The following is a 17,085-nucleotide window of genomic DNA, read 5'->3' as shown; positions in this document are numbered from 1 at the left end:
AGGCTCACTGCAAGCTCCACCTCCTGGGTTCATGCCATTCTCCTGCCTCAGCCTCCCAAGTAGCTGGGACTACAGGCGCCTGTCCCCATGCCCGGCTAATTTTTTGTATTTTTAGTAGAGACAGGGTTTCACTGTGTTAGCCAGGGTGGTCTCGATCTCCTGACCCGGTAATCCACCAGCCTCGACCTCCCAAAGTGCTGGGATTACAGGTGTGAGCCACCGCACCCACCCTGTTCTAAATTATTTTTGATAAATCTTCCGTCTCACAAGCAAATCACCTTAAAAACAGTTGCATAGATTTTCAGTAATGCATTCCCAGACTAGAACAGAGATAGGAAATTGATGACTTTCATGGGATAGAAACTCATGATGGCCTGATACAACTGAGCTTGTCAATTAGATCTAGTATTTAGTTCACCATCATCAAACTTTCAAATATATATATTTTAAAAAGGAACAGATAACTAATGTTACCAATTCATTTTCTTTAGGAATCCCAATGTGCCAAAACTTGTATTTTAAAACTAAAGAAAAGATGATTTAGCCAAAATGTCATAATTTCATATTATATTCTCAATGCTTTCAAAGCCCAACAGTGATTTTAAAAAGAAATTAAACATGCTTTCATTGAATTTTTAAAAATCTATACAATTCAAGCTAATGAAATATTTTATTGTACATAATAAAAGTGGTGTTTTTCTAAAAAAAAAATAAAATAAAATAAAATAAAAATTTCCAGGTCCAGACGTCTACAGGAGTACGTGAGGAAAGGATTCCACTCAAGTATAATAAGCAATACTCTATTGAATGAAACCATAACTCCACTTCACTCCCTATGGTAAATACTAACATTCACCACAGGCTTGAAATTCCTGTAGCATCAGTAGAACTATTTTTGAAAATATTACAAACATGCTTATGATGCACAGGAAGATGAAAAAATTTAGACTGTAACCGCACACCATATGTAATCCCAGCTTTTCTAATTTACAACCAGTTAAGAATTACAATATCCAAAGAAAGTATTTTAAAATATATATGCTCACTGGTAAGTGACTTTCTACTCAAATAAATAGGAAAATTTGCATTTTAATGTCACATTGAATTTCAGTACTTTTCAATCCAAGAAAAAAAAAATAAACCGAGACATGGTCATGAGTTCAGGATTATATATATTACAATTTGCCTTGTTATAATACATTTGTGGCTTTATGATAAAAATAACTCAGGGACATATGGAATTCAAGCTGATTTGCATAACTGTCACAAGAAAAAAAGCATTAAATGCATTTCTGAAATAAGTATTTTCATTAATTTCAGAATCTCAAAACAGCATTAGACCTTGCCTTGTTTAAAAAAAATTTAGTTCAACACTAAGCTAGCTAAATAACCTTCTTGAAAGGTTTAAACACAATTGATATAGAAAATGCTTTCCCTCTAATCTCAACTTTACATAAATGGAACAGGTGAGGAAGAAAAGGTAGACAATTTCTTTAGCAGCATATATGGCTAAATCCATCAACCACCTTAAACTAGAATGTCCATTATTGACCCCATTAAAAAGAACTGGGGAAATATCAAAAATTACTGATTTCATAAACCAAAAGACAACAATTTTAGGGTTACAGTTAGTAAAATATTTTTGAGACACTTCAAAAACTTTTAACCATAAACTAGAAGAATCATCTCTTCATTGTAAGAAAGAAAGGCCTAACAGAAAGACATTTAAACTAAACTGATTTTCAATCCTCTTACAACAAACAAAATGAAAAATAATGGTTGATTAGCTAAGCTTTGTGCTCTAATCAAACTAATTAATTACAGTGATTTTAAATGGCAACAGCCCATCTGACTGGGCAGCTTGACAGTTCAGAATACTTTTGCAATAATTTTTTAACGCAAAGACACTAAAATGATCCGGTCATGCAATGTTCATCTTATGCATTCTGCATCTCTTTGCCAATCTTGTAGCTAAGGATCTTGTTCCAATCAATCTTAGTGCGTGTAACTGGCAACTGTCGACGTAAGGCTTTGAAAGTAGTGTCCGACATTGTCTGATAATTCTCACTGATGGCAGTCTATGAAAAACAATAGTTAGAAGTTTAAAGTAAAGCAAAGAACAGAACAATTTATAAAGCACACAGATGTTTTCAGAATAAGTTTTATTTAAGCAGCCTGTTTCACTGTTTTTAAACAGTCAAATAAAATCCCAACATTGTTTTAAAAGCTGTTTAATAGCAGCTAGAAGAGCCGGGTGTGGTGGCTCATGCCTGTAATCCCAGCACTTTGGGAGGCCGAGGTGGGCGGATCACAGGGTCAGGAGATCGAGACCATCCTGGCTAACGCAGTGAAATACAAAAAAAAAATTAGCCGGGCTTGGTGGCGGGCGCTGGTAGTCCCGGCTTCTCGGGAGGCTGAGGCAGGAGAATGGCGTGAACCCGGGAGGCGGAGCTTGCAGTGGGCCGAGATTGCGCCACTGCACTCCAGCCTGGGCCACAGAGCAAGATTCTGTCTTCAAAAAAAAATAAATAAATAAAATAAAAGCAGCTAGAAGAAAAAGCCTATAATAATTTTGAATAAACTTAATGAAATAAAATTATAAATTAGACTTAATATTTGTGTGTCCTCGTTTTGAATTTTAGTATGTCAGAACAATTTATAGATTATTATTTTTAAGGAGTAGAAACTTGTCCAATTCACAAATTAAATGCTTAAATTCAAGAGTGTAGTTTAGAAGCTGATAAATAACATAAAAAGTAAAGCACAAAATGAAATGTGATCTAAACACATTACACATAATCCAAATGGTAAGACACAGCCTGAATTAAAATTTCCAACCAGAAAAAAAATAGCCACTTAAAGTCTGGCATATTTTGACTGATACAGGTTGAGCATCCCTAACTGAAAAATCCAAAGCTTCCAAAGCTTGAAACATTTTGAGCATCAACATGACACTCAAAAGGCAATGCTCACTGGAGCACTGATGCAGATTTCTAATTTTCAGATTATGGAAGCTTGACTGGTAAATATATAATGCAAATATTCCAAAATCCAAAAAAATCTGAAATCTAAAACACTTCTGGTCCCAAGCAACTCAGATCAGAGATACTCAGTCTGCACTCAGAAATTATGTTGGCTAAAACCTAGTCTTTTTTTTTTTTTTTTTTTGAGACGGAGTCTCGTTCTGTCGCCAGGCTGGGGTGCAGTGGCGCGATCTCGGCTCACTGCAACCTCTGCCTCCCGGGTTCAAGCGACTGTCCTGCCTCAGCCTCCCGAGTAGCACTCGCCACTACAGGCACGTGCCACCACACCCAGCTAATTTTTGTATTTTTAGTAGAGACAGGGTTTCACCATGTTGGCCAGGATGGTCTTGATCTCTTGACCTCGTGATCCACCTGCCTCGGCTTCCCAAAGTGTTGGGATTACAGGCATGAGCCATCGCACTCAGCCTAGTCTTAGTATTTTTAAAATACGAAATATTAATGGAATTCAATTTACTTGCCACTCTTTTTGCCTACACTTTAATAAGTCTGCCTTTGTGTTAAAAGGAGACACACAACAAAAAGACTCTAACTGATGCAATGGAAAAATTCAGCCTTCGGCTGAAATTAAAATTTCAGTGCCATTATTTCATAGGTGAGTGTAGCTTATATAATATTTAAAATCATACCTGGTATTCATTTTCTGCAGCTTCTACAATCTTTATAAATTCTTTTGCTGTTTGCACTTCATTCTGAATAAAAACAAAACAAAATAAAAATAGTAACTTAAAACTAAACTACTATTATTTTAAAATATATGTATGGTTAATGTAATGTTATAATAAATAACACAGAAGGAAATTACAACATAGAACAAATATTGTAAGATCAATTATTCTAAGTCTAAGGGGAAAATAGGTAAAATTATTTTAAAAGTCTACAGAATAAGCCGGTCTCAATGTTTAGCTGGCTAAGAAAGTGAAATCTCAATGATACACACATGGATGAAAAGTTCAATTTTAAACACTGGACATGCATTCCAATAGACAACCTTTATGGGTAAGAAGTTTGGTAAGGATTTCTAATTGATGACTCTTTATCTGAATATTGTTAAATATTTACTGAACATTATGTAACAGAACAGTGATACCAAAAAAAAAAAAATCACTAATCAGGAAGAATGTATTTTTCTGGAAAAATTTTTTTTTTTAACATGCCAATAGATGGGTTTGTTAGCTTTTTCCTAACAGTAAAGTTAACAGAATCTGGATTTAAAAAATAAAACAGTGTTAATGTAAAATTCTCTAACACCTTATACTTTATATATATGGTGTAAAAATATAAAAAAATGAAAACCTCCTAAGATAGAGTAAAAATGGTCATTCCTAAAAAAATGAGCACAAACTGGCATATTAGTCAAGTTTAATTACTATGACCATCTCTCAAAACCCTACCCTCTGTAATTTTGTGGACAAATTTCTCTTAGGAAGCATCTGTTTTGTTTTTGTTTTTGTTTTTGTTTTTGAGACAGGGTCTCGGCCTGTAGCACAGGCTGGAGTGCAGCGGTGTGATCTTGGCTCACTGTAATCTCCGCTTCCCAGGTTCAAGCAATTTTCGTGCCTCAGCCACCCAAATAGCTGGAACTATAGGAATGTGCCACCATTCCCGTCTCATTTTTGTATTTTTAGTAGAGATGGGGTTTTTGTATTTTTAGTAGAGATGAGGTTTCACCATATTGGCCAGGCTGGTCTCCAGTGATCCACCTACCTCAGCTTCCTGAAGTGAAAGGATTACAGACGTGAGCCACAGCACCCAGCCAGGAAGCATCTCTGCTCAATGTCAAACTCCCCAAACAAGATGGCACCATACCCTTGTTATGTCAATAATATTGAATGTAGTAATTACATATGATATGTAACTATATGAAGTAGAACATCTCATGGAAAATCAGACATTAGTAAGTTTTTTTCACTGGCAAATTTTGCAAGGAGAGTACCGACTAGGTCAAAGCAGAAATCACCTAAGTGCTAATAAAAAATTTTTTAAAAGATAGCTTCAGGGGCTGGGTGTGGTGGCCCATGCCTGTAATCCCAGCACTCTGGGAGGCCAAGGCAGAAGGGTTGCTTTTGGCCAGGGTTTTGAGACCAGCCTGGGCAATATGGTGAGACCCCATCTCTACAAAAAATAAGTTAGCTGGGCATGGTGGCACACGCCTGTAGTCCCAGCTACTAGAGAGGCTGAGGCAGGAGGATCGCTTGAGCCCAGGATGTTGAGGCTGCAGTGAGCTGTGTTCACACACTGCATTCTAGCCTGGGCAACAGAGTGACACCCTGTCTCAAAAAAATATATACATATATATGTGTGTGTGTGTTTATATATATGTATATGTAAATATAGCTTATCTTCTTAGGTAGCATCTGGCTTAACACATTCATACATGTTTCTTAAAGTTAAATGCTTTCTTGAGTTAAAAATAAATTTTTCTTTAATATTTGTAAATTGTATATAAGCAGTTGATGTTTACAATACACAGATACTTTTAGGTATATGACACAAACAAATGAGAAAATGTCACTGTTAATGTTATACTGTCAATATCCATGGGGCAAAAAAAACAAAAGCCAAACTTTTGGAGGCCAAGGTGGGTAAATTGCACGAGTCCAGGAGTTCAAGACTAGCTGGGCAACATGGTGAAACCCCATCTCTACCAAAAAAAAAAAAAAAAAAAAGCTGGGTGTGGTGGCATGTGCCTGTAGTCCCAGCTACTCAGGAGGCTCAGATGGGAGAATGGCTTGAGCCCTAGAGGCAGAGGTTGCAGTGAGCTGAGATCATGTCAGCCTGGGTGACAGAGCCAGGTCTTGTCTCAAAAAAACAAAAACAAACAAACAAAAATCAACAAGGAAACAGTTGCATATGCAAGGGAAAGAATGTGTGAAAGAATTCTGTGGAGAAATAAAACCAAGTTCAAAAATTCTTAAATTTGAAAGATGAACTTAAAAAAAAAAAACTTCATTAAATCATGATCCAAATAGCTACTGAAATGAAAAGATAGGATACAGTTTAAAAGTTAGGTAGGAGATCATAGACCTAAATGTAAGAGCTAAAACTATTATATAATACTTTTAGAAGAAAACACTGGAGTAGATCTCCATGACCTTGGGTAGACAATGGTTTCTATTAATATTTCAAATCTCAAATGACAAAAGAAAAAAATCAAAACCAAAATCTTCTGTTTTGCAAACAATATCATCAAGAAAGTGAAAAGACAACACAGAGAAGGATGAAAATATCTGAAATCATGTATGTGATACACTAGACTTGTATCCAGAATATATGAACAAGTACAACTCAGTAATACAAATGTGAATAATCAATTAGGAAATGAGCAAAGGATCTGAATAGGTATTTCCCCCCAAAAGATATACAAATGATCATAAGCACATGAAAAGATGCTCAAAATCATTAGCATCAAGAAAATGTAAATAAAATCCACAATAAGACACTACTTCACACTGACTAGGATGGCTATCATCAAAAGGACACATTTTGGAAAAAGATAAAGAAAAACTGAAACTCTTATGCACTGCTGGTGAAACTATGAAATGGAAAACAGTCTGGCAATTCTTCAAAAGGTTAAACATAGTTACCAAATGACCCAGTAATTCCACTCCTATGTATATACCAAAAAGAAATTAAAATATCTACACAAAAAATAGTACACGAATGTTCACAGCAGCAAAAAGTAGAAAACAGAAATGTCCACTAACTGAAGGATGGATAAAATGTGGTATGTCCATACAACAAAGTATTATTTAGCAATAAGAAGGAACAAAGTACTAATACATGCTCCAGAAAGGATGAATGTTGAACATGTTAAATGAAAAAAGCCAGTCAGGAAATTCTATATATTATGATTACATTTATATCAGATGTCTAGCACAAGCAAATCCACAGAGCCAGAAAGTAGATTAGCTGCTGCCTAGGGCTGGGAGGGTTCTGGGGGAAGGGCTGGGTAGAATGGGGAATGATTGCTAATGGTACAGGGTTTCTTTTAAGGAGCATGAAAATGTTCTAAAATTAGATTGTGGTGACTGCTGTCCAACCCTATTAGTAATATACAAAAAAAAAAAAAAATTTGAAGCTTATATTTTAAATGAATGCACTGAATGGTATACAAATTATATCTCAATAAAGCTGCAAAGAAGTTAGGTACAGGTTTGCAATTATTTATCTTTAATCTATCAGAAAACACTGTAATCTGAAGCAGAAATATTACTTAAAATGTTCATTCCAAAACTGTTCTGGTTTTACAGAAGCATTATGTTAAATTTTACTGTGGAATTAATTACTTACAGACACTGTTAGGGAATCTTGTATATCTTTATGACTCACTAGCTGAACATTACCATCTTCATAATAATGAACCTATTAGAAAAAGAAATTACAGAAACCACATTACAGGAATTATCAAGAACCTCATTGCGTCAACAAGCATATCAATGTAGACTGACTACATATTTCAGCTCTAGTCTAGACTTCTCTGCTGAGCTCCAGAACTTTTGAACTCCAGCAAGACTCTCCTTGTCCTCAGCCTAGTGAGGAGACTAGTTAGAGATATTCCTGTAGTTATTCAGGCAAGCCTTCTATTGACCTGACTGCTGGACGTTTTTGCCTCACAGTCATTCATTCTACTGGTACCTAAAACCACGATGTCCAAATCTGAGCTCAAAATATTCCCTCCCAACCCTGCTCCTCTTTTGTGTATTTCCACCAACCATTTAATTCCCCAAACTCAGACATGAATTTACTCAACAAACATTGAATGAGTGCTATAAACACTGCTGCTACATAAGGTTCTGAGGGTATATGGCTTTTAAAAAGACACAGTCCCTGATCTCGTATTTCAGCACAACATGGTAAAGGTATGTATAAAGTATGTTAGCAGTACTCCAGATTCTTTCTGAGGGTTAAAAAAGGCTTCAGTATATTTCAGAGAAGACTAGAGGTATGTGAAGTTGGGGACAGTAATAGCTGTAGAAATATATACAGGTAGCAAACCAGTCAACTCTGGGCCTCGTATGTCATGCAAATATGTCTGGACTATCTGGCAGATGAGAGTGTACCACTAAATGGTCTTACATAGTCAAGTAACATATCCACATTTAAATTTAAAAATTATCTTTTTGATAGCAGTGTGAATGCCAAAGAGTCCACCAACTCAACAAAATAACAATCATACAGTACTATGCTAAATGCTGAAGATTGTACTGTGAACCAGACAACCCTTGCTCTCAATAAGCTTTGGTCCTACAAGGGGCACCATTTTAGAAGCTGCTATAATTATCCAGGTAAGTGCCACTGAGGCCTAAGTGAAGGAAGAATAATGCTGACAATAATGACTACCATTCACTGAGTACTTGGTGTCTGTCTCTGTTCTAACCCTTTTAGCCATATTAACTAAATCTTCAAACAATCACGTATGCTTTTTTTTTTTTTTTTTTTTTTTTGAGACAGAGTCTTGCTCTGTCGCCCAGGCTGGAGTGCAGTGGTGCAATCTCGGCTCACTGCAACCTCTGCCTCCCGGGTTCAAGCGATTCTCCTGCCTCAGCCTCCCGAGTAGCTGGGACTACAGGCACGTGCCACCACGCCCGGCTAATTTTTTGTATTTTTAGTAGAGACGGGGTTTCACTGTGTTAGCCAGGATGGTCTTGATCTCCTGACCTTGTGATCCGCCCACCTTGGCCTCCCAAAGTGTTGGGATTACAGGCGTGAGCCACCGTGCCCGGCCAATACATACACCTGTTAATACATGCATACAATATATTTATACAACTACACACATGCATATATTAATATTATACTTCACCCCACTCCACCCAATTCAGAGGAGAGAAGTACACAACTCAAACTCAGAAGATGCCTGCATGAACAAATTGTATGTGAAGAGAGACCAAATGGCAGCATCTAATTTTAGCTGTGTTTTATAATCTGTCAGCTATCCTTGCAGATTTTTGATGACTAGGGAATAAACTGCTAGGTTATTTAAAAGATTTAAAACAGCACTATTGTTTTTCCCATTACCCCAAAACAAAGACCTGAAAAAGAAATGTATATGATGTACTATGAAAATGGAAACTTAGGAATTAGTTGTTTCTCCGTTCAGAATCATCTAAAGATCAGTAAACAAATTCTTTTTCATACCTGAATTTTCAAGATGCCAACCACTTGAGTGGTTGAAGGAGTGATTGTAAACTTCCATTCTGACCTCCAACGACCATTCCTTAAAAATAAAAACAGCAGCTGTAAATAAGGTAGGGAAAATAATTTGAATCAATTTTAAGTTTCAGATTATATTTCATGCTACAGTATGAGAGAGTGTGGGGGATGAACACTGGACATTAAATTTTTAATCACTGAAATAGTCAAAAAGAATCAAAAGATTAAGTCCAGTTATGATACATATTTAATTTAATCTTCACCCCACTGATAAGAAAGAACTTACATAATGAATTTAACGCCAGAATTCTAAAGCTAAGGCTTAAAATACAATTCAGGCTGGTGTATGTGCAGTGCTGTTTGCCACTGATTGATCACAATCAGATACAAGTTTCTTTGTTCCATCTCCACTTGACTAGCCTTAAAAAAAACAAAACAAAACAAAAACCAATACAAAACTAAGTCATAAGCTACTGTGGAGATAAATTTTAAGCTACTTCTTCAATTCAATCACTTATATTTCCAAAATAAATGGAATAAATGTTTAGATTAACAGGGGCTTTTATAAATACACTCTGTAGTTTAATATCTACTGAATGATACAAAGTACCGTACAATTTAGAAAGAATGGCTAGTAAATGTTATACAACACTCTTAAGGAGGTTTTGATATCTGGAAATAAAGGACTATAGTTATTAACATGTTTTTTTTTTTTTAGTTTTCCAATTTTATGTTTAAAATCTCCACATAAAAGGCATATCCTCCTTCTCTGCTCCTGAAATGATTTTTGATATACAAATACATATTCATGGTTCGAAACTGAGAAATTACAAACTGGTATGTTACTACTTTTTGTCTACCAGTGAATTTTATCTTATTTTTCTTTTTTGACAAAATTCTGGATGAGTAGGTTAGCTTCTGATATTCTATTTTTCTGACAAACTTTTCAGGGTAACTTTTCTTTTTGTCTCTGTTTGCTCTCTGCACGCTAAGGACATTCTAACATGTTAGCTTTTTTGAACATTATATAATAGTCACAGGGTAATTAATCACTATACTGGCTTTTGCTAGACAATGATTTCTGGGTTCAGTATTCATGCAGTCTACCCAGTCATAAAGTCTATAGAATGATAGTACAAGTTGAGTCTTCCTAATTCAATAAGCTGAAATGCTTCAAAATCTGCAACTTTTTGAGCACTGACATGATGCTCAAAGGAAATGATTATTGGAGTATTCTGAATTTTGAATTTTTGAATTAGGGATGTTAAACCAGTAAGTATGATGCAAATATTTAAAAATTTGAAATCCAAAAGACTTCTGGTCCCAAGCATTTTGGATAAGAGATATTCAACCTGTATTCTCATACTTACAGTTACACTGAATATGTGAAAATTATTATTAGAACAATGTATATGTTCTACAAAATAATAGATAATTTTATAACATGTCTTGATTTGAGTGACTCATCCAAGATTTTCAAAGAAGGTTGGTTGGAAAAATAACTTGGAGGTTTATTCATTTTTGTTTCATGATTCCAAAAGAAGTATTCCTTTTATTGAGGTATTAATGCCAAGCCAACTAGTGAGTCCTTAGCATATACAATACTGACTAGGACAATATACATTGATATAACCATTGATTATGAAAAGAAAAAAAAATAATTCCAAACCAAGTAGTGGTACCAATTTGAGAACTATTTCAAAAGATTCTTCCAAAGGCATTAATTACTATAGTTACAGTAAATGACACTGAGTAGATAGTACTCTTTTATTAGTAGAGTAAATGGCCAATATGTCCTAGCCTTTAATTATATTCTGCCCCTCTCTTTTATTAACTCTGTAATTACAAATACGTATTCACTCAACAAACATTTATATTAAGCCCCTAATACTGCTAGACCCTGGAGAAATGGTAGAGACAAAGAAGAGAAGGTCTCTACTGAAATCTAAGAAACATCTAAGACTAGTTGCTTCTGATTTTTACTCTACCTATATTTTAGATGAATTGAAGTATATTTCTTTTTTTTCTTCTAGAGACAGGGTCTTGCTTTGTCACCCAGACTGAAGTGCAGTGGCGTGATTATAGCTCACTGCAGGCTTGAACTCTTGGGCTCAAGACATCCTCTTGCCTCAGCCTCCCAAGTAGCTAGGACTACAGTCATGCACCACCATGCCTGGCTAATTTTTTTTTTTTCTAGAGATGGGGTCATACTATGTTGCCCAGGTTTCTTGAACTCCTGGCCTCTGGCCATTCTCCTACCTTGGTCTCCAAAAGTGCTGGGATTACAGATGCCTGGCTTGAAGTATAGTTCTTTGTATTAACTATTTAGATTTTACTGAGACTATTGTGCCATGATATTATCACTTTGGAAAAATCATATCAAAGCATATTAAATACATTTTTTTCCAGAAAATGAAAGCCATTAACTTAAGTGATACAATGCTCATAGTGATGGCTTAGGAAAAATTACCCTTGTAAAGTGAAATAGTGAGAATAGAAAACTCAATGACAAGCTGGGCACCATGTGAACCTGTAGTTCCAGCTACTCAGGAGCCGGAGGCAGGAGGATCACTTGAGCCCTGGAATTTGAGACCAGCCTGGGCAATACAGCAAGACTCTGTCTCTAAAAAGAAAATAAAACTCAAGGACAGACATTTTCTTCATTTTATATACGTTAAAGCTCAAAGGAATTAGATTTTAAAAAGACAAATTAGTAAACTTATTATAACATCTCCAATGTATTATAAAGAAGAACGTAGTAAAAAGAATTTTCTTCTAATAGTAGTTCCATCTCAACAAGATTGATTTTATTATGCGTTTCCTGGCATAAATAACATAAATTAGTAATAATTTTATAAATATTGTTTCAGGATTCTAGATTAATGCTACAAGATTTTAGACCTAACATAGAGAAACTACACTTATATTAAGTCCATAAAAGTAACTCTATGTGCCCGAACCTTTAGGGAACTGTGGCTAGTCATTAAGGCATACGTTTACATATGGCACTGATTTTCCTTCAGTGATGATGGATCTGCATTCCTCCAAATATTCTTGGTTAACCTTGCAACCCTGCATTTATTTCTGAGATGGCTAAGCAGTGGAGCAACCTTGGACCATGAACCCAACTGGCCCACAGGGGTTACCTGTTACTTTACCCTTAATAGCACCACTAACCAACTTGGCTAGTAAGTCAAAGGCTAATATACTAAAAGGTAATTATTATGATCATACTTATTCTGGTGACCTCAGCATGTAAAACAGGGATAAATGTAAAGATTTCATTCAATTATGGACTTGTAAAGTCTTAAAGAACCTCAGAATTTTATAACAGGTGCTCAGAAATAGTCTTGTCTAAGAATAAAAAGGACTAACAACTTGTCAAAGGTCCAAGACCAGTAGGGTAAATCAGTGCTCCTGAGGGCTTGATGTTTATAAGGAATAATGGAATTATTTGTACACAAAATTACAAGGCATGATTGTAATCTTCCTCATTGTATAAAACATGTCATTACTTCCTCACATTGGCTAACCAAGTACAAAGCAATCCACTACTTCAGAGTCACAAAGTTCACAAAAGCAGTATCATTTCTTGCTCTATAATTATCTTTGTTCTCCTCCACATAAGTTTCATTCAGGAACAGCCCCTTCACAGAATGAGCATATGGACTGCCAACTGGTGTTCTCGCAGGCACACATGCTCCCTCAGGATGCTGTTTGCTAGTCCCATATTCTTTTCACTGAATGTCAACGGATTTACCACTACCTTTAGTGATTAGGCTGTTGAGCAAATTTATCTTCCTTATATCAAAAGGCTAAAATTTTATAGCATCTCTAAATTGTTCTTAATCATAAACAAAAAAGGTGTAGCCCACATCACTAAAGCAAGAACTATAAAGACTTAAAACAATGCCAAAACTCCCGAATATCCAAAATTTTAACTTACCAAAAGTTTTTTGCTTGGAACTGATGGCTTTCTATGCATGCAATAATGGTTTGCTGTCCATCTATTTTTTTGCCATACACCTTATTGGCAAAGAAAATAAGCATAAGAATGAATTTAGGGCCATGGAATGTCCAACTTTAAAAATCTATAAAATACTGCAAATTGTATAGTACTTTGACAAGAACACATAAAATACAAAGTAGGCCATCATTCCAATATAGTAGCTAGAAAAACATGTTCTCAAATATTTATGCCTAATCAAATTATTAGTGGACCACAAAAGGGGACACTAAATAAAATACAATTCATTAAAATTAATTGTACTCTGAAATATTCACGAACATTCTAGATAATCTACTTTCCTAAGTAGATAATTTATTTTAAACATGCAGATGCTAATCTAGCTTTTTCCATGCAAGTGAAAACTGGACCTAGCTCGTGATTATCACCTTTGTTCACTTCACAATCTTAGGAGCTGCTGTTTCTCTAGTCACTTAAAAGTACTGGAATGAATTAACTTACTTATAAGTGAGAAAGGTCATTAAGAGAATGCTTGTGATGTATCACAATGTTATTTCACCTCTTGCCTACTGCTTTAAAAGGAATAATTAATTTGTGCCTTCAATCCTCTAGAACAAATGAGGACTCTAACAAGTACTCCCTTACTCTCGTTATTCCTCCAAAATAATCCTGATGAACAAGTTATAATTCAAGTAATACATAAGATATTTGAGGTTATCCTGCAATATTTCTCAAATAATTAGAGAGCTAGATACTTATGCTGACCATATGAATTTTTGTCCTAACCAGGAAACTTCCAAGAAAGAAATGGGGTATGCTACTGGTGATGTTAATAATTATGTTGAGAAAGCAGGTATAAACTAGGATATGTGGTAGAGTTAGGTTGGAGGGGTAAGCAGAGGCCACGTGGTCCACAGGGCCTTTAAGCCACCTTCAAAAGCCTGGACTCTAAGTGCAATGGGAAATCTCTGAAGGATTTCAGGCAGGGAATTTTAATGACCTGATTTGCATTTCAAAAGATCACTCTAGCAATGGAAAAGGCCACTGAAGCACAAACTGGGGGTGCTAAAAAAGCCTGTCAGGGTACAAATAATATTATGAAATTTTAAAAAAAGAAATGTATTCCTACTACCACATTTTGTATTTCTTTTTTCTTTTTCTTTTTCTTTTTTTTTTTTGAGACAGAGTCTCACTCTCTTGCCCAGGCTGGAGTGGAGTGGCACGATCTCGGCTCACTGCAACCTTTGCCTCCTGGGTTCAAGCAATTCTGCCTCAGCCTCCCGAGTAGCTTGGACTACAGGCATGTACTACCACGCCTGGCTAATTGTATTTTTTTTTTTTTTTTAAGTAGAGACATGTTGGCCAGGCTGGTCTCGAACTCCTGACCTCAGGTGATCCACCTGCCTCGGCCTCCCAAAGTGCTGGGATTATAGGCATGAGCCACTGTGCCCAGCCATGTATTTCTTGAAAATATAAAAATAGGTTGAACCTATGAAAGAACTGCACAAAAAACACAAGAAATGTAACTGTAAAATACACACATAATTTTACTTCCAAGTAATTTTATTTGTTCTAAGATTTCTGTAACTTAATAAAAATAAATTTGATCTAAACTGAGATGAGTCATGAACATAAGATTACAGAATCTCACCATATCATGCTCCTTTAATCAAAGTATTAGAATTTCTACATGGATTTAAATCAAGGTACAACCATTTCCCTATTTTAAGCCATCCTAATATATCTATTTATTATAGAGAATTTCTTGAAAAAATAGTAAACATTCTTAGAAATATTTAAGGAAAAAAATGACAAATTATACAATGTCAATTCTGTAAGTCACTGTAAATTTTAAGAGACACTAAAGACTCACATTTACACAAAACACACACACACAAAGCTGCTACTGATGACTTACAGTGCAGACTCCATTCGGGTAATGTTCTTTTACGTAAGCTCTCAGAGCAGTTTCTACTGAAGTTCTCCATGATTCAACTGCATTTTCTACTTCACAGGGTCTTGGATCAGTTGCCTCCTTCCTTAAGTGATCAAATTTAAAACAGATTCTGTTCTTTGGATCCAAAAACTTTCCATTTCCCAAGTCGCCATGTTCTGTTATCAATACCTTTGATGATGGAATGAATTTAGAAAAAAAAGAAAAAAACAGCATTTCAGTATTGATACATCGTAATTACACTCATTTAAGCTTCTTCCTTAAAACTGTAAAACAATCCTACTCCAAGCATGTATTTTAACCATATGGTACGACTATTAATACTTCAAATGAGTTGACTATACAGAAAATGATATTACTCTCATCCAGTGCAGATCAGATTTTCTCCCAATATAACTTCCAGCTACTGGTGAAAAAAAATGCAACCTCTAAAAACACTGTTCAAGTGGGTTTGATGGGTTTTCTGCTTTGAGAACTCTAACAGTTTACAATGTCTGATAACAGACTCCAGTTCCTCAAAACTACAGAACTTGTAATAACCTCCAATCAGGGTAGTTACCTGAATGGTTTTGGTCTGGTGCAAATCCTCTTCGGTGTGTCCCCCACCTTGCCTCTGGGCCCACAGTCTTACCTACTCTGACGTATCTGCTTCTTGCTTCTTAAAAACTACATTGACAACTGATTTTAATTGACTTCCAAATATTTAAAAACATACTTCATTTACATAAATTTAAATTACATATCCACAATGCATAATGTATAATCTGATATTTTGTGCTTTATTTAAAAAATTTCCCCTTTTTCCTTCTCTTGTAATTCTTCCAGTCTTTGACTCCTCAGCTATGTCGGGACTTGTCGATCCCTCTGATATATATCATGCTAACAACACAGGATATACCTTTCTAAATTTTTTTTCATAGTCATAAAATCTTACAGATAAAGATATGCACATGTCTATATTTGCATACACATATAATTTTTTGGTCATTATTTTACTACACTTGATCTTAGCCAAAAGGCCGAGAAGCGACTGGTCATTATTTTGTAAGAATGCAATGAAAATGTGTGTGTGTATGTACACACACACACACACACACACACACACACACACTCTTCTCTGCATCTGGCTTCTTTCAACATAAACATCCTATGGAAATCCCTCAAAGTCAACTGATATATTTCTCACCATTCTTTTAAATGGCTGCATAATGTCCCATGATGTGATTATAACATAATTTAGTCTGCCAATCCACTACTGATGTGCCATCTCTTTATTTCTGGGCTGTTTCCTTTTTTGGGGAAAGGAGGAACACATTAAAAATGGAGAAATAAGACTGGGTGTGGTAGCTCATGCCTGTAATCCTAGTGCTTTGGGAGGCCAAGGGGGCAGGATAGCTTCAGCTCAGGAGGTTGAGACCAGCCTGGGCAACATAGTAAGACCTCATCTCTACAAAAAAATTTTTTAAATTAGTCAGTCGTGGTGGCATGCGCCTGTAGTCCCAGCTACTCAGCCCAGGAGACTGAGGCTGCAGCGAGCTGTGATTGTGTCACTGCACTCCAGCCTGGGTGACAGAGCAGGACCCTGACTCAATAACAACAACAAAAAAGGTGAAATGAGTATTGCTGTACATATATTTTAACATACTGATGTTTTTATTTCCATTGGATCCTTTTATTTCTATTGAATAAATTCCCAAGCAGTGGTGGTAGGGACAGCAAGTATTATAATTTTTAATATATACTCCTGTGACAATCCAAATTTCTACACATATATGAGAGTATGTTTCTATCCATATTACCACCAATGATAGGCATTATAGCTCTTTTTTTAGTCTGATGGGTAGAAAATATATCATTTTAATTCCACTGACTACTGATAGAACTAAGTATAAGTATGGCTTTTCACATTTGTGGGTCATTTGCTCTTCTGTGAGCAAATATATTAAAATATTTTAATCTGTTGTCTT

At 35.6% G+C, this 17,085-nt stretch overlaps 1 protein-coding gene and 1 pseudogene across 1 annotated transcript in view; both read right to left on the bottom strand.

The window, feature by feature from the left end:
- Nucleotides 1–702: 702 nt before the first annotated feature.
- The window catches only part of CAPZA2 (capping actin protein of muscle Z-line subunit alpha 2), a 56,374-nt gene continuing 39,991 nt past the window's right edge, over nt 703–17,085 (bottom strand). The window contains exons 5-10 of the mRNA XM_032761525.2: nt 15,083–15,289; nt 13,144–13,223; nt 9,183–9,261; nt 7,335–7,406; nt 3,671–3,733; nt 703–2,078 (exon numbers count right to left, since the gene is read on the bottom strand). Of these exons, the coding sequence (XP_032617416.1) occupies nt 1,938–2,078; nt 3,671–3,733; nt 7,335–7,406; nt 9,183–9,261; nt 13,144–13,223; nt 15,083–15,289 (642 nt within the window). The 3' untranslated portion in view covers nt 703–1,937. The remainder of the gene's footprint in view (nt 2,079–3,670; nt 3,734–7,334; nt 7,407–9,182; nt 9,262–13,143; nt 13,224–15,082; nt 15,290–17,085) is intronic.
- LOC116810010 (U2 spliceosomal RNA) lies at nt 16,024–16,149 on the bottom strand (annotated as a pseudogene).

The sequence above is a fragment of the Hylobates moloch genome, unplaced genomic scaffold (genome assembly GCF_009828535.3).
Source record: "Hylobates moloch isolate HMO894 unplaced genomic scaffold, HMol_V3 SCAFFOLD_1, whole genome shotgun sequence".
Taxonomy (NCBI): domain Eukaryota; kingdom Metazoa; phylum Chordata; class Mammalia; order Primates; family Hylobatidae; genus Hylobates; species Hylobates moloch.
This window is presented reverse-complemented; position numbering and strand designations above follow the sequence as displayed.